General features: G+C 37.1%; 1 protein-coding gene across 1 annotated transcript; it reads right to left on the bottom strand.

The window, feature by feature from the left end:
* Positions 1 to 1,607: 1,607 nt before the first annotated feature.
* On the bottom strand, positions 1,608 to 2,853 carry Cbr-cav-1 (the record flags this gene model as incomplete). Its single annotated transcript, XM_002632777.1, has 2 exons — positions 1,608 to 2,039; positions 2,566 to 2,853. 2 exons carry the CDS (start codon positions 2,851 to 2,853, stop codon positions 1,608 to 1,610), a joined length of 720 nt encoding a protein of 239 aa, XP_002632823.1.
* Between the last annotated feature and the right edge of the window lie 15,442 nt (positions 2,854 to 18,295).

The following is an 18,295-nucleotide window of genomic DNA, read 5'->3' as shown; positions in this document are numbered from 1 at the left end:
TTGCAAGTGGGCTCCTAGTAGAGCATTTTTTGTCTCCAAAGAATAAAAAACTTTGAACAAGTTCAAAAAACTATTAGTAAGTTTTTGGAAGACGTCGGTCTGATATCTCCGAACATCAGAAAACATTGAGATTTCTTGATTCAAAATCAAAATTTCACTGAATGTTGATAGTTTAGAAGGTATTTCTAAATTATGGGAAACGTTGTTTTTTTTCTAGTTTTGAATTTCTCAAAAATCTAGGATTCGAATCAGATATTCGCTAAAAACCTGAACAAAAAGGGTAAAATTTCGAATATCAAGTGAATTGCGATAGAAATAAATTTTCTTTAAAAAAATTATAAAACCACACAAGACGTGTAATCAAGTACCCTAAAAACAAAAGAATTTGAAAACTTCTTGGAACAGTTTTTAAAATTGTTTCCATAACTTCGAAAATCCTAAAAGCAGTTGTTGGTTTCAGATGTGAGAGAAAAAGCAATTTGGGCAACATTGAAAAGCATCGAATATGACTGACATTGAGAATACAAATTTTTTTTTCAAATATTTTTGATCAAACAGACAAACAATCCAAAAAGCACAAAAAATATAAAAAATTGTATTAAGAGCTCAAAATTCGGTTCAAAATGACAAAATTTTTGCTGCCGGGCCATCCGGGCCGGGCCCGGGCCTTGAAATTTTCCTCAGGCCCGGGCTTTGGCGGGCCGGCCCGGAATTTCACAAGTATGGAAATAAAACATAAACGTTTTTACTTTTCAGTTCCTAAGCTTCAGTTCTGATATTCGAAGGTTATTTTTGGGATCATATAATTTTTTTAATTACCTAACAGAATTTCAATGTTTGGAAAAAGGACTGTTTCGTCAATTACATGTCTTTATGTGTGCACTTCAGACTGTTGATTATCTCTTCTTTTGGAGGATCTCTTCTTTTCTGAAACTATCAATTAAAGTATAGTAATTTATAACACAATTTAAAAAGCTTATGTTTCGAACCGAGGAAACCGAACAATCTGTAATGGAAAGGTTCCGTGGTGTCCACTTTGACCTAATTTATCTCGGTTTCTGTAGATGATATGACAAATGCATCAACAGATAAAATTTTTTGTGACATTATGGTAAACATTTTGTCAGTTGAGTTCTTTTTGATACCTTTCATAGGAACCGAGATAAATTGGCTAAAAAAGTGCACACCTCGTGAGAGGTCCTTCTAATACATGTTTCGAAACATTTTTAGTTTCAAAACCATGACTTGTTCACTACAGTTTTTATGTATCTAGTAAATCGCGAATGAGTTCTATTTTCCCTATTCTACAGTATCCAAAGTGTATCCAAAGTGTATATAAATATCTGCCCGATTGTTGATCCCCTCACCACCATCGCAATGTGTGTATATCCACTCTAAATGAGGTGTCCTATTGCACTTAGCACCCCCACCCCTAATAAAACAAAGAACGAACATATCCGAGATTTGAATGTTATAGTCACATTTATTACTTTTTCTTAAGTCATTTCATTTTACATCAAGAATGATAACAAGAGAGACCAATGGGGTACAAAGACAGGGGGAAGAAGACAGGGGGAGGAAAATAATTTAAAGGGACATATGGGAATTTAGACACATGGTGCAGTGGTTTCCTGGTTGATACCGTACTTTCTGATGTTGAAGTTGGAGAAGATGAGTCCGACGGCCGAGGCGACTGGATCGAAGACAGCGTGCACGAGCCAGTTCCACAATTTGGCCAAAAGGTTTCCAGGAATTGAGATGAGCTTTCCAAATGGCACAATGACGAACACATTGACGGCGGCGAAGAATCCAAAGAAGATGGCGAAGAGAAGTGTGAATGGAAGAGCCAGGATTGTGAAGAAACGGTAGACGAACAGGCGAACCCAGTTGAAGACACTGGCGTTGAGACGCCACATGAATTCCCAAGTGTGTTGAGAGTCGGCCTCGCCGAAGATGTCGTCAAAGTTGTGCTGGACGTGGTTGTTGAGTCCATTGTGGTCGCGGTTGACAAAGTCCATGCCGATGGCGATGTGGTCTTCCTGGAAGGAAAAAAATTGGTTAGTTGGTTTATCTAGGTGGGTATAGGTGAGTCTAGATGAGTCTAGATAAGTTTAGGTGGGTCTAAGAAAATCTAAATAGGTTTAGAAAGGTTTAGAAAGGTTTTAAAGGGTCTAGAGGGAAGCGAATACTAGCCTAGATGGGTTAAGCTAGCTCATATGAGTCTAGACAAAGTTAGAAAGGTCTACAACAATAAAACATGGAACTGAAAAGGTCTGGAATGGTGCGAAAAGGGTTTAGCTAGGTTACTATGGACCAACTCACCAATGCAGGTAGATCTAGAAGGATCTAGATGGGTTAGAAATATGCGAAATAGCCATAAGGTCAAATTAAGATTCAATACATTTTGCACTGTTTCACATAGGCCTTATGAAACTGCTAATTTCATGTGCTATGTTAATCTTCTCTTTAGCTATGCTTAGTTACTCGAATATCTCTAGAGGACCCCATACTTAACCCACTACCCTCAAAGCAGAGGCTCCACCCCTACGTCCAACTTTTGCTCACCTTCTGCTCATTCTCGCACTTCTTGGTCTTGCACTTTGACCACCATCCCATCTTCTTCTCTTTCAGCGGCTTCTCCTCAGCATCGCCAGCAGCGGCTCCCTCCTCAACATTGGCCTCGTCAACGGAAGCAGCAGCCTTCTTCTTTCCAAATTGGAACCAGTTCTTTTTTGGCTTTGGCTCTTCTGGAGCAACGACGGCGGCTGCTTCAGTGGTGGTCTCGGCTGGGGTCTCGGTGGTGGCGGTGAGTGGAATCTGCTCCTCGGTCTTGATGGCTTGTTCGGTGGACATGGTGATGACTGGAAAATTTTGGGATTTGAAATTAGAAATAGGGATACGGAGGAACTGTAAAGATGAGGAGGTACGCAATGGCGCATTCAAACGAAAGATACAAAAAACCAATAATGGGATAGGACAAACAAAAGAAGAAGAAGAGGTCACCGTATCTCGTTGTATGTGTGCATACGCAATGAACAACGTTGGTCCATCACCCCCAATACACCCCCAACGCATACCCCCGCCCCTTCGCACTGTGTCCACCCTTGGCAACGTGCCAAGCTCCGCCCACTCCTGTGTGCTCTCTGGGGGGATAAAGAGGGGTGTCTGTTGGGGTGGACTGGAGAGGATTATGAAGAGACAACAGACGGAGGATTTGGAACCTAGCGAGGGGGAAATTCGAATTTCGTGGGTAGGGGAATGGGTGGGTAGGTTCAGAGAATATGGGCTTGGAAATAAGGCAGCCAGAAAAGCAATGGCGTTTACAGTTTTTTATATCTCTTCTAGTTTTTTCAGTGCGCCCAAAATCAAGGGGGGGGGGGGGGAGATCTTAACGATATTGGGCTACTTTTTCAGTACTCCAAAGTTGACTGTTGCTTAAAAAAGTTGACTGTCTACTTAAAAGATTTTAGTTGATTTGAAAATTGTGAAACCGGGAATTTTCGAACGTTTCCAATTTCTTTTTTAAAATTGTATACTTGTCTCTTAACATTAGTGCAATTAGCACTGAAGTGTTCTACAAAAAATGTGTCAGTTACAAAAATAAAGCACTCACTAATTTCAGTATACCTTGTTTGAGATTTTCAGAAAAATTGATAACTCCTTGGATATTTTTTCAGGACTCTAAAGTTGACTATTTTCCACTGAAAATGAAAATGTATGATATCTTTTTGTCCGGTATTGAAGTGTGCATTTGGGATCTAAACTTGGTAGTAACGACGTGGAGTAATCTATTGCATGATTTGAAAGTTATGAAACAGGGAATTCTCAAAGTTGCCGTAATATCAGTGAAAAAAGATAATCTTCTCAATGGTTTTTCAAGAATAAAACATAAAAATATCAGGATTGTGAAGCAGAAATCTTTTCAATAGGTTATAATTTTGAAATTAACGGTCAATAGAAATACGTATATGTACAGCTGGTGAAACAACTTTAGATGACAGTATAAAAAATGGGATATATGCAATTTTTAGACAAATTGAACTGTTCAAGATTACTTTTCAGGAAAAGTGCTAAAGTTGTGAAATTTTGTTTCCTAGTGTTATTTTTGATTGTAAATCGAATGGCGTTTACAGTTTTTTATATCTCTTCTAGTTTTTTCAGTGCGCCCAAAATCAAGGGGGGGGGGGGGGGAGGTCTTAACGATATTGGGCTACTTGTATACTTGTCTCTTAACATTAGTGTCTTAACATTAGTGCAAAAGATATTTCTCTCAATGCTATGTCAAGAATACACAAAAAAAAATCAGAATTGTATTGCAGGGCTGTTTTAACAAACAAACTATTGGAATTTAAGTACAACAGAAATACCCATAGAGCTAGTGACACAGAAATTTTTGGCGGAAAAAAAACGGATTTATGCCATACTTGTGAAATTCCGGGCCGGGCCTGAGGAAATTTTCAAGGCCCGGTATCAAAATTTCTGTATTTTTAAGCCAAATTTTGAGCTCTCAATATAATTATCTCCATTTTTTGCTTTTTTGGATTGTTTATCGAAAAAGATCGAAAAAACTCGAAAAAAAGATTTTGATCGAAAAAAATCACATAAGGGTCCCACCTTATGTGTTTTTTGAAAATTTCAAAAATGACGGGCCCGCCGGGCCTTCGAAATTTGGAAAAAAAGGCCCGGCCCGTTACAAGTATGATTTATGCAATTTTTAGACAAATCGAAAAATTATGAACTACTTTTTTAGGACTCCAAAGTTGACTATTTTTCGCAGTAAATGACAAAGTAAGATATATTTTTGTCCGGTGCTGTAATTTACAATTTGCAATTGAATATGAAGCTACGATTAAAGCAACGACTTATTTGTCGATTTGAAAATTATCAAATCAAACAGAGAATTTTAGAATGTTCCGAGTTTTACATTTTTATTTTATACTTGTCTCTAAACATTAGCGGAAAATGATCGTGTTCCCAATGCTTTTTAAAACATACGGCACACAAATATTATACTTGTGAAGCAGTAATGGCCCTCATGTCGCGGTAATGGCCCTCATGTCGCGGCCCGGCCGAGTTCATAACCCAAAATTTTATCTTCCATAAATTTTCCTTTGTGAAACATTTTGTGAAAAAAGTTCAAAACCCAAATTTTTTTTCGGTTTCAACTTTGTATTTAATTTATAGTTTTCATGGTTTTACATCCCTTGTTGTTTGAAATTGAAAATTTCCGTACGTCATCAGTGAAAAATATTCCGGAAATCCCGCAATTTCACAGTAATCTTTTGAACTTGTTCAGTGAAATTGATAGATTTTCATACATTTTGAACAAAAGTTCACCGGTTCTCTTTGAAAAGTTTCGGGAAAAAAATGTTGGATAAATCGATGGGGTTCTTCTAATTGAAGAGCCTCTGTAATAAAAAAATTCTCAACGATTTTTCGAAACAATAGAAGAACTGGCTCCATCAGGTTTTACGGTATGTTAAAACCTAATTTCCGAAAAACCCTGTTTCAGGAATTTCATATTTGGCAATCAATTTACTTCAAACTACTGCTTGGAATTTTTTCTGTTTCAAACTGCTTGGAATTTTTTCTGTTCCATAAACATTTTGAATTTTCATCGAAGTGTTCAATATATGATATGTTGTTCCAATTCTTGACTCCACAATGTTAATGTTTATTCTTTTGGAAAAAAGAAATACTCTTTTGTTAGTTAAAAACACTCCAAATTTTTTTTTCTGATTCAATTATGTGTTTAGTACATAGTTTTCATGATTGCTACTTTTTGTGCCATACTTTTGTAGAATTTCAAGTTGCTTTTTTTAATGCTATTTCAATGCTTTTTTTTGCTTTTGTTAATGCTATTTCAAATTTAACACAGAATTTCACTACTTCCACTTATGTTTCCCCATGTTTTCTGTTTCACCAACTTTGTAAATTGAGACTGATTTTTTATATATAATATGTCGTCGACTTCATTTTCGAGCTAGTTTTATTTAGGTTTCATTCACCAATTATCAGGATAATCACCCTGACCCAGTTACCGACAATATATCGATAAGAGAAACAATTATAGGCAACAGAAGGTAAACAAGGGGCCGCTATCAGCTTATCAGTATATCTACGTGTTGAATAACCATGGCGGCGAGGGAACTGGAAATAAAGAGAGGATGTATGTAATTTGTTGTTTGGAGCCCCAACAAATGCGCAAATAATCACCAGGTACCGACCTTCTGATAAGAAAAGTGATAAGGAATAACAGGAAGAGGTACACAACGTTAATGGGTACCGTTATCAGTGTGGTTGTAGGGACCTGCATTTCTGGGATCAATGAATGTATGTAGTGCTAATAGAAAGACGTTAGGGATTCGAATTGGGTATTCAATACCATCAAACTACAAGTGAATATTACCATAAACAGTTAATATCTCAGAACATTGTTGAATCTGAATGTGAATCAGCGACATTTGAGCAAAAATCATCCCTGAGAAGGTGTTATTTTTGTAATTTTGTAATAGACCAAAATTGTGAAACGTTAGAGGTACTGCAAATGTTGCAATAGAACGCCACCCAGGACTTGTGTTTGGAGCTCAAGTTTCTGTAAGAGATATAAAAAACTGTAAACTGCAAAAATGTTGGTGATATGATGAAAAACATTTTATCAGTTGAAAATACGAGATACGGTATCAAGTGCGCATGCTTTAGCTATTTTAGCTGCTAGATCGACGATGCACCGTTTAATGAAATTCGATAATTTCAATCGATTTTATCATTCCAGAACTAATTTCAGAACTTTGATGGGAAATTAGATAATTGAGCTCAAAGGGTAATCACGGTAGAGCATCCTATTAGATTGATTGTGGTATGCACCATCCCTATTTAAAACTTAGATTTTCTCTGTTTCTGTAAACTTGTATACGAGTGAATTTGATTTTTATTGCAGTGAAGATAGTCTCTCTTTGATGTATCGACTTTTCTTTGAAATAGCTCCACGGTTCAATTTTTGGACGTTTTACCGCAAAAATAAGAAATTTTACAGTTTTCTGAAGCCAACACTCATGCAAGGATCATTAGAACTGTCACACTTCTCACAATTTATCTGTGCTAGGTGAAACCGGTAAACATCATAAAAGGAGAATAAGGACATGACAAACATAGTTTATAGTGACCGCTATCAGTAGAGTTACATGGATCAATATTTGTGACTAATTAACATTAATTGTGTTAGAGATTGATCTAGAAAGTCCCTTATTTTTATTTTTCATTGCCAAATAACATTTTTCTTTTCGACAACTTGTTTTTATTTTAAAAGATTTCACTGTTCCAGTGGTATCGGAAATTGATTAGTAAGTCTCTTCTGTTAATGCATAGTGTTTTATTGCAGGTAATTTGTTGTTTGGAGCCCTACTAAACGCGCAAATAATCACCGTTAACCTGGGACCGACTGTCTAATAAGGGAAGTGATAATGGAGAGCAGAAGAGGTAAACAAGGTTAATTGGTGCCGCTATCAGTATGGTTGTTGAGACCTGTGTTTCTGTGATCAGTGAATGTTGAGTTTAAAAAATAAGTAAGGAATCTGAATTGATATTCGATGGTCGTTTTGAAATCAATTATTACCGATAACAGTTTTTATTTCAAAGTTATGAAACAGCTTTTAGGCATCAGAATTATTTCAAAACATAGTTGCGTTTGTTTGTGAATCAGCGACTTTTCAGCAAAAACCATCCCTGAGAAGATCTCATTTTTTGTAATTTTGTAATCGACAAAATTTTTGAAACGTTGGAGATACTGTAAATTCTCTAATAGAGCACCACTCTACACTTGCACTATGACGAACATCTTTCATGGTAAAAATAATAACTGATAGTGAGCTCAATGTGAACGTATAGAGATTAAATCTTGGGGTGTGTAGTAAACCCATTTTGAACATATGTTTTTACTGTTTCAATGAAGTTGTTTACAACTTCATTAGATTTTTACCACAGTTCATTTTTTAATTGCGACAATAAACATTTTTCAGTCTCCCTTCCAACCCGTCGAGAATTTTAGCAAGCCGGCCAGCCGTTTCTGGGCTGAAATAAGGTCATCCGGCCCGGCCCGTTGCAATTATTGTTTTTAGGACATTGTACATCAAAACAAACCTGATACCACAAAACATCGATGTATCAGTCCGGGCACCCTCATTATTTATCTGTGCTAGGTGAAACCGGTAAACATTATAAAAGAGAAATAGGTTTATGGTGACCGCTACCCTTATCCTCCATTAGCCCAAAGCATTGTAATTTTCCACCACTTTTTATCTTAAAGGGGGCGTCCGCTAATTCCAAAATTTTTGACATTTTATATCAATCGATCCAGAATTTTGTGTCGGGAAGAAAACTCTCTTGGAGGATAGTCCGAAAATCACTCGTTCTTAAGATATATGTCAAAAACACGTCAAAAAAATCAACGTAGGGTGCAGATTAGGGAGCTCGACAAGAGGAATCATAATCTGCACCCGCTACGTAGATTTTTTCGACCTGTTTATGACATATATCTTAAGAACGAGTGATTTTCGGGACTATCCTCCAAGAGTGTTTTCTTCCCGACACAAAATTCTGGATCGATTGAGATAAAAATCTCAAAAATTTTGGAATTAGCGGTCGCCCCCTTTAAAAGATTATTCAGTTTCACTAATATTGGATATGATATCGATAACTTTTCAAAAATGTTACTTTTCAAATGTGCCAATACATTTTTAATAGCACAAATATTAATCCAAATGCATACAACCATCCGAAAAAGTCAACTTAATTGAATTTTTAGCAAAAAAATCAAACTTCACTAAGCCAAGGATGAAATTTTTTTCTAAAAACGACCTCAAAACAGTTTTTTTTTGACAGAATCGTCCTCTAGTGTGAATTTTTATTTAATAAGCAGAAAAGCCATCTTGAAAAATGATGATTTGCACTAAAATTTCGAAATTTTCAAAAAGCGAGCCGGCCCGCGAGCCGGCCATGTGTAATTTTTTCCGGCCCGGCCCGGCCCGCTTTCAGAAAAATCTCAGCCCAGCCATGGCCCGGCCCGGCCCGGTCCGGCCCGCGGGCCGGCCATCTTTCTCACAAGTATGGTTAATGGGTACCGCTATCAATGGGGTTGTAAGGACCTCTGTTTTGGCGATCAGTGAATATATAGCGTTCATAGAAAGATTTAAGATATTTGAATTGTTACTAGGTAGACGTTTGAAAGTGAATTATCCCCAAAAACAGTAGTTATACCCAAATTATGAAACAGTAGATTTTAGAATTATTTCAAAACATGGTTGTTTGTCGATTGAATGTAGACCAGCGACATATGAGCAAAAACCATCACTGAAAATGAGAAGATGTCATGTTTTATATAATTTGTATGCGGCCAAAGTTTATAAACGTTTGGGATACTGTAAATGCTCTAAAAGAGCACCATAATATGTATACTCTGGCATTGAGCTCAATTATCTGCGTTCCTGTGAGAGATATTAAAATCTACAAAAACGTAAGCGGTGTTATGACAGAAATTGTATCAGTTGACTGATTTTCGATATCTTTCATGGAAAATGAGATAATTGAGCTCAACGTGCAAATGCTTTATTAGAGCGTTTGTGGTATGTACCAGACCAGTTGAAAACGATGGTTTTCTCTGGTTCCATTAAATTTTATACGAAAGAATTTGATTTTTAGCAGTGAAGCTGATGTCTCTTCAATTTATCGAATTTTCTTGGAAATAGCTCAATAGTCCAATTTAAATGGACGTTTTAGAACAAAATAAAGTTTTGAAATATAACATGTTCCAAAAGTATCATTAGAACTGTCACCCTTATCATTATTTATCTGTGCTAGGTAAAACCGGTAAACATCATAAAAGGGTAATAGGAACATGGCAAATATAGTTTATAGTGACCGCTATCAGTAGAGTTACATGGATCTATCATGGTTAATTGGCATCAATTGGATTGATAGAAAGGAATTTAGAAGTTGATTCCGAAAACACCGAGGGATCAAAAAAGTTATGTATAACATGAGCCTACACGACTTTTTGTGCTTCAAAACTAACCAGAATTTTGGAATTTTTTTATTCGATTGATAGTGATTTAGAAAATTCATTCCTAACACAGAATGCTCTCCCCAGCTCAAAGTTCATACTGCAAGCTCTTTTGTTCAGTGGAGCGCGGTTGAAAACTTTCAACTAGAAATTACTGTTTTCTGATCTTTGCATCTTTGCATTAGATCTTCTTTGATTTCGGTGCATTCCAATTTGAAGCCATGTCTTTCCGCACTATTACCTAATCCCACGTCATCAGTCTCATTTGCACTTTGCACTCCCAACAACTACATCTAACGACGTGTCATATCTTGGCATCTTCTTCATCTCACACCACCAATTCTTCATCTATTGTCACTTCATCAAGATTTATGTACAAGATGACGTCATCCGTCATCTGCACACACATTTTGGCACACAAACAGACGTCTTCATACCTGTGGTGACGATGGGAAAGATTAGGAAAGTAGTGAGAGAGAATGGAAAATGGAGAGACGCAGAGATTAGATACAATTCTTTTGTGCGGCAAGTGCTCTCAAAAGGGGTACTATTGTGGAGCCGAGGCTGGACACAGAGATCTACTGTATGGCAGATGTTGGATGTGGGAAAATGATTGATGACGGGGTAACAGGTGGGAAACGGGTTAGGATCAAGAGGGATAGGGTTGGGATGATATGACAAAATCAGTCTGACAAAACAATAATGATAATAACTAACATGTAAGCATTAATTGTTATAAGAAGATGTTGAAACCGAAATTTTAGAACCAACTAACTTTTAGAACTTGAGAACATACTGATAAAAACAAGTACCAACATCAAATCAACTTAAAAAAGTCGTAGCTGTGGAAGAGAAACGCAGGTGCCCGCGGCCGAAGGTTCCATAACAACAACAACCATAGTAACCTGAATTTTTTTAGTTTTCCGTAGCTGTCGTCATGAAACCTTCGGCCACTACCCAAGGCGTTTCTCTTTCATAGCTCCGATGTTTTTCAGTATAATACGAACGGTTTCTTGGCACTCACTAGAATAACAATTTCATATCTGGAAACATTTATGTTTTAGGTAATATCAGGGGTATTGACATTAAATACAATTGAGCAGTTTGATGTGAACTGATTACGAAAAATGAATTTCATGAAACAGGAGTTTTTGAAAATTTAAGCATAGTTTAAAGATCTTAAGATCAACTTTTCATTCTATGAAATGCCTTGTTCAATTCTCTCGGTTTGAACATTTAGAAAAGCATCTGTAACCCACTCACAATTAGCAATTTAGTTGTTTTTGATTACATCACATCATGTTCTTGACACAATACTCGATTGGTTAAGAAAAATGAGCATGAGTTACATAAGCTGTTTGAAACTTAAAAAAATCTTTACTATTAACAATCAACAAATTTTGTCTGTGTGTCCGTTTGTTCCCGGTTCCACGACCCTAGCGAAGTCCCCAGTGGACCAAAAATTCTCAAATTTTCACAGATGATCAGAAATAGCAGCGGATGTTGCCCGTCTATTTTTCATTTTGAAATGGTGTTTCTGACGTCATCTGGAGACGTTACTCCATTCCTACAGTGCAACTCTTTAGAAAATTATTTTCACGTCACTTCCGTCCAACCCCTCTATTTTTTTTTCTTATCCACACTATATCTGATAAAAAGGTGATTTTGTGAAAATAATTATTTAGTCTTAGTTTTGAAAGAAGAGAGAAAGAAAAAGTTCAGTAAACTGTAAAATTCTGATTTTCTGAATCCCCTAACTTCTCAAAAACTGAATTTCGGAGATTCTGATTCACGAAATTTGATTATTTTTTTCGAAAATGCAAAATTTCTAACCATTCCTATGCTTCAAACATTTTGGTTTCACTCTGAAATTCTAAAATTCTAATTCAGAAATTCGGAAAATTGGAAAAACGGGAACTCGAAAATACCGAGGTTTGAAACTTCGGAAATTTTGAAGTTTGAAAATCAGAGAATTCAAATGTCCAATGTTTCGGAAATTCAGAAGTATAAAAATTCAGATATTCGGAATATTACGAAATTAAAAAATTTGAAAGTTAGAAATTTTGAAAATCCAAAATGTCGAAAGCAAAAAACCAGAAAAACCAGAAACTCTGAAGTTCAGAATATAAGAAAGTCCAAGTTCGGAATTTAGAAAATTCGGAAATTCATAAACTTTGTGAATCAAAAACTCAGAAATGTGTTTTAGAGAAAATTCTGAAAATCTGATTCGTGTTAAAATTTGAAATTTGGGGAATTTGTAGAATCTCAGAAAGTCGGAAATACGGAAACTCGAAAATACGAAATTTCAGAAATTATGAGTTTTGAAATGAAGTATTTTAATAGAAAAATCTTTGAGTTCTAGAATCGCAGTTCCGAAAATTCAGGACTCCTGAATTTCGAAACTTTTGAAAAAATTATAAGTTGTCAAATTTCAAGATATTCGGGAATTCAGGAAAATTATTAGTTCTAAAAATTTGGAAATTTTGAATAGTTCGTGTATCAACTAAGACACATTTCCGATCTACATTTCTGATTTATCTGTCCAAGCCCAAACACAATCGGTTAAGGGTGTTGTAAGCGGGAGACAGAAGGTTTAACCCCGAAGGCGCATAAGCAGACTGTCACTCCAGTTTATGAAAGTTGACGACACAATCAACTAAAACTTCGTCTTCTGATTCTCTCCGATTCGGAGATTCAAACATTTTTAGTGAAGCCAGGAGATTGTAGCCGCCGACAGGCGGCGGAAATCGGCTGGTTTATTTTAATATTAAAACTGTTTCAATGAACTGAAAAAATATGTTTCACATTCAGTTTCTGTTGGGCTTTTCGAATTTCATGAAAAAAAGACAGACAAGTGCTTCAACTATTTTATTCCATTTCTACCCGTTTTCATAGTTTTTTGAAACAGGGAATTTCCGGATATTCCAAACTTTTAGAAAATCTGAATATTGGGAATGTTCGTAATCATTACTAATAACTTTGCTTTTCTAAACAAATAATTGAATTTGGAAGACACAAAAAAAATAAAGGAAAAGTTAACAACATACGAAAAATTCGACAAAATTCTAACAATAGAATTGAACTAAATCTCGAAAAGTATTGTCTTGGAATATTCCGAAATTATTCGAGTAACGAATGTAGCGAATCAATTTCGCGCTAATTGTCAATATTGTAAATACACTAATTGTAAATATTTTAACTGTTTCTAGGACATCATTTGGTTCGGAACTTTTTTAAAGGTGGGGGGACAGGAGATTTTTCGTAGTTTTTTTGTAGCTAGAGTATGCATTCTACCGTGACGGTGTACAACGCTAAATGTCACTCTGCGTACAGCTGTCGTCCTCGCCTTCATGTATGCAATCGGGCGTGCGCTTTCTCTTTGCCCGCGTGGCTCAGTCGGTAGCGGCGCCGCACCCTCAATCATCGCCCTCACAAGTTCAACTCCTCGAGGGGCATCTATGAACGGAATTTCGAGAACAATATTTTTTTTCATCTCCCCTCACCTTTAAACTACGATTTTGCTCCTATCATTCGCTACATTCGTTACTCATTATTTTTCTTTATGCATATTTCATAGTTTTCGGGTCAAATTGGAAAAAAAAAACCTTTTATGACAAAATTCACTGTAAATCTTGTTTTCTGACTGCTGTTTGGAAAAAGTTCTACCACTAATATTTTAAAAAAAAAACCTTAAAAATGAATCCTTCCATTTCCTCATCCTTTCAAATTTCTATCTTTCTTATATATAAAACGCTAGACGCGTCTGTCCGTCCCGGTGTCCGTCTGTCGACTTTTAGATTTTTAAATAAGAGTTTGGCCGCAGCCAAAACTGAACCCGCGAACTCTCGCACAACAACTGCGCACGCACACACACAGGCCAGGCGCGACTGTTGGATAACTGCTAGATGCCAGCTGAAAAGGCGCGAACTGGTGAACACCGTCTAGTCGCCTCCTTAATGATGAGAGCGGGCCGTTGACGGCTAGGCGACGGACTGGTCTGTCGGCGGCCCATTCGTCCATAGAAACAGAAAAAACACACAAGGCGCGACTGGCGAATAACTGCTAGGTGCCAGCTGAAGAGGCGCGGACGGGAGAACACAGTTTGCCAACGTAAATCTGCTGGAAACGAAGTCGTTGTTCGAATGCTTATTGGAAGTTCATTGTCTTCGATCGGAATGAATGTAAATCGAAGAGAATGAACGGTTGACTTCTTTCAATATTATTTAATTCGGGTGATATGTTCTCAACTGAAACCATGTTCTGAAGCTATTGGACGGAAATTGTTTTTAAGAACAACTTTTATTTTTAAGAAAGATTGTATTCGTGTTAGAGTAAAATTTTTTCTATTTTTTGTCAGGAAAATGACGAAACTTCCACTTTCCCTTGTCGTTTTACTTCCGATTTTTAAAAGCTAGTCAGCCAGGTTCGGTCAGCCAGATTCGCAACGACACTCCGAAATCCCGCCTGAGCCTTGTTTGGCGGCACAATCCTCAACGAATTTTCGTCTCTTTTTTTCCATTTCTTTCGCTTTTCCAAGTGATTTCTTGATGAACTTCAGTATTTTTCTTTAAAATTATCTAAAAACTGGCATGAAAAACCTTTGAGAACATTCTCGCATCTCCGTTTCGTGCTTTTTCTAGTCGAAAATGCGAAAAATAGGTGAAAACTCGTTTCGATAATAGTTTCGAGAGTTCCGTAAGTTTTTGTTTCGGAAAGTAACAAATATAGTCTTTCAGGAGTTTTGTTAAGGTAAGTTGGTAAGTTATAATACTCTCCGAAGCGAAAACTACCGAAAACTCTGAACTTTCTCGTTGCGTTGGCGAAAATTCGCTTCACCAACTCTTCGCAAGTGTGATGTTTCTCAAGTACGATGCTCCGAAAGTAACGGCTTGTCATGATTTTGCACAGTAGAAATACACAATTTCATTTTTCTCATCAATTTCAGCTAACTTCTAAAAAATCTGTGTACATGCGAAGTAATTTCGAGAATTTTTGTCGCACTTGCAACGTCACACTTGCGAAACTCCTCGCTTTCGGAGTGACCATTGAAGGAATTCCGCAGAACCTAAAAATCTAACTATTTTTCCCAACATGCCAGTTTTTAGTAATTTTTCTCGTTCTAAAATGTCATAATAACGAACTGTTCAATGAGTGAAATATGCATGACGAAAAGCGAAAGATTATGTAATCGAGATGTGGAATGAAAGAAGAGAACGAGAGGAAAGAAGCATAGCTTTGAATATTTCGAGTTCAATTTTATGAAATTTGAAGTTTGCGAAAACGCAAAGAAAAACATCGAAGTTCTGTTGCATACAGAACTTGTGATTTCTTAACTTTCTCTTACTCTACTCATGATGATTAAAGTTGGAAAAAATCAGAGTTATTTTTCGAAGACAATACACAATCCACAGAACTATTAGTAGAAAATGCTATAAAGCATTGTTAGTGATCAGAATACCCTGTATGAATAGCATTACGACTGCTGAGGGACGGGCCGTTCTTGAGGCGCAATATCTAGCAAACGGGCCGTCGCCGGCGCGGAAACTCGCGTGGCGACTGTTCTTTATTTAGCAGGTGCCGCCCCGACGTTCGCCCGTTATCCACCAGTCGCGCCTGGCCTGTGCAGTTGCGCCACGAAGGGCACATAGAGAGAGGGGAGGGAGGGCGTAGAGGTTCTACCTCGAATTGAGAGTTTGGTGCGGCCGCCACTGCACGCCAATGCAAAGCATAGTGGTTGACGGAAGTTTAGAGTTCAATGACTTCCTTTTTGTCGGCTGCTGCATTTCATCATATACCGCGCCTTCGCCACTTCGGTTGTCATTCTGAACTAATGGTCCCCAAGGAGGCAGCTAACCAACTGAATTCCTTTCACCACAGAAAAGGGTGTGGTCATAGGGAACGGGAGATAGGAAGTGGGGCGAAAAAGCCGGTATTGCGCGTTGAGAGTTCGAGCCCGGTAGGAAGCTTTTTTTTTGAATTTTGAACACGGTTCAGAAATGAGTGAGGTATTATCCTTGTCTGAGAAAAAAAAGGTTGAGACGCAGAGAAAAAGTGTCTGTGTCTCCACCTTATGTGTGCTATTTAGGCTCTCCGCTTCGATATCGCTACCGTATTCAGACTGCAAAAAATACTCTCTAACCTTTTTTCTCAGACAAGCATAATATGCGAATGATTTTCTGAAAATGTTTCTCTTCTTGAATGAAATGGTAAAACAGAGTATCCTGTTTCTCGAGTTTTATTAGTTTCAAGTCGAGTTAAAAGATGATTAAACTCCAAATCTTTTGTTTTCATTTTTGTTTGGAGTCACTAAAAAACCTGGAAGAAAGTTTGATTTAAAAAATCAAAACAATTCAAGTTTTTTTTCTGGAGAGAAAACGCATAACTTTTTTCGATAAGGGCCGAAAGTCACATAACTAGGGACAAAGCTGAAAATAGTTGGTAAAAGGGAAAATTTGTTTCTAAAATTTACTATTAGTGTAAGCGACAAAACCCGATGTTTCAGAATTTTTCTGCATTTTTGCATAGTGGTTTTTGCACATCAAATTAGTATTGCTCCTTTCAATTTGTTGTTTTTCTACTTTTTTACTTGCTAATCGAAAAAGAGAAATATTCAAAAACGATGTCATTACTAAAAGTATCCGAAAAAGAAACCACATTCGCCGGTAAATTTTTTTTACTTCTAGACACCGTTTTCGAAATTTTCTTTTCTTGATTTTTTGAGAGTTTCCGAGTGTGAACCTATCATTATTTGGAGTACGGTAAATGAGAACGAATAGAAAAACAGAAGAAAAAGAAACTGAATGAAGCAATACTCATTTGGTGTGAAAACCTCACTATACAAAAATGCAGAAAAGTTTTGAAACATCGGGTTCTGAAACGTAGGGTACTGAACAGTAGGGTTCTGAGATGTCAAGTTCTGAAACGTCGTGGTTCGGAAATGTTCTCAACCCTGGTACCACCTAAAATTTAAACTTGGAAAAAATTCCATCAAAAGATGTTAGCAAAATTGAAAAAAAGCTGTTTCACACTACCGATTGAGCTCCAAGGTCATAGCTTCCGCTTTCCCTTCACTTACTTTACTGTATTTTTCTTTTTCTTCCAGATGATAATTGAAAAAATTCATTCTGATTTGTTATTTTTTCATACAGTGGTCCAGTAATGATATTACACCCCCTGTTTGTGACCATAACTCGAGAACGAAATAAGATATCGAAAAACTGTAAACGCCGTTCGTCTCAAAATTAAAAAATACTCCGGGACAAACGTTTCCGGTTTGGTCCGTGCGGGGAAAGTAGGTCAACTAGAAAATGAGCCAATTTCGACCGTCCAAAAATGATAGGACACCTTTCGAAAACCGTTCATTTTTAGAATTTTCGAACAATTCAAAAAACGTTCAAGCACTAGAAAAGATGTAAAATTTTGTTTTTCATTATGCTGAATGTTTTTGGTTTTGATTAGTTTGACCTAGTTTCGAGGATTTTTGTCAGTCAACACAGGATATTCAGAAAAATGCTCAAAAAGTTCTGAAAACTACTCGAATGATTTCGGAAATCACCAGAAGCATGTTTTCTGGTGAGATTTTCTAGAATCACAATGAAATACACCCGTTTTCCTGATCGGGACCATTTTCTCGGAAATTCGCATTGAGGTTCATTCGAATTGCACAACACAAATGAGGATTGACTGGTTTTCCTTCAGAAAATCGATATGAACATTGTAGTAACATGACAGCGGATCAAGAATCAGATCTTCCGATGCTGCCTGTGATGTTTCCAACGTTTTTTGATACAGTAACATGCTGTACCCCACGTAATAACTCAAAATGACAGTGCACCTTGAACGTTTTTTGAATTGTTCGAAAATTCGAAAAATTAACGGTTTTCGAAAGGTGTCCTATCATTTTTGGACGGTCGAAATTGGCTCCTTTTCTAGTTGACCTACTATCCCCGCACGGACCAAACCGGAAACGTTTGTCTCGGAGTATTTTTTAATTTTAAAGGTGGGGGACAGGAGATTTTTCGGAGGTTTTTTGGAGTTAGGGTATGCATTCTACCGTGACGGTGTACAACGCTTAATGTCACTCTGCGTACAGCTGTCGTACTCGCCTTTATGTATGCAATCGGGAGGCCGCTTTCTTTTTGCCCGCGTAGCTCAGTCGGTAGCGGCGCCGCACCCTCAATCCTCACCCTCACAAATTCAACTCCTCGAGGGGCATCTTTGAACGGAATTTCGAGAACA

Source organism: Caenorhabditis briggsae (genome assembly GCF_000004555.2).
Source record: "Caenorhabditis briggsae complete genome, chrIV, whole genome shotgun sequence".
Lineage (NCBI taxonomy): Eukaryota > Metazoa > Nematoda > Chromadorea > Rhabditida > Rhabditidae > Caenorhabditis > Caenorhabditis briggsae.
Note: the sequence above shows the minus strand (reverse complement) of the source record. Positions and strands in the feature narration are given on the sequence as shown.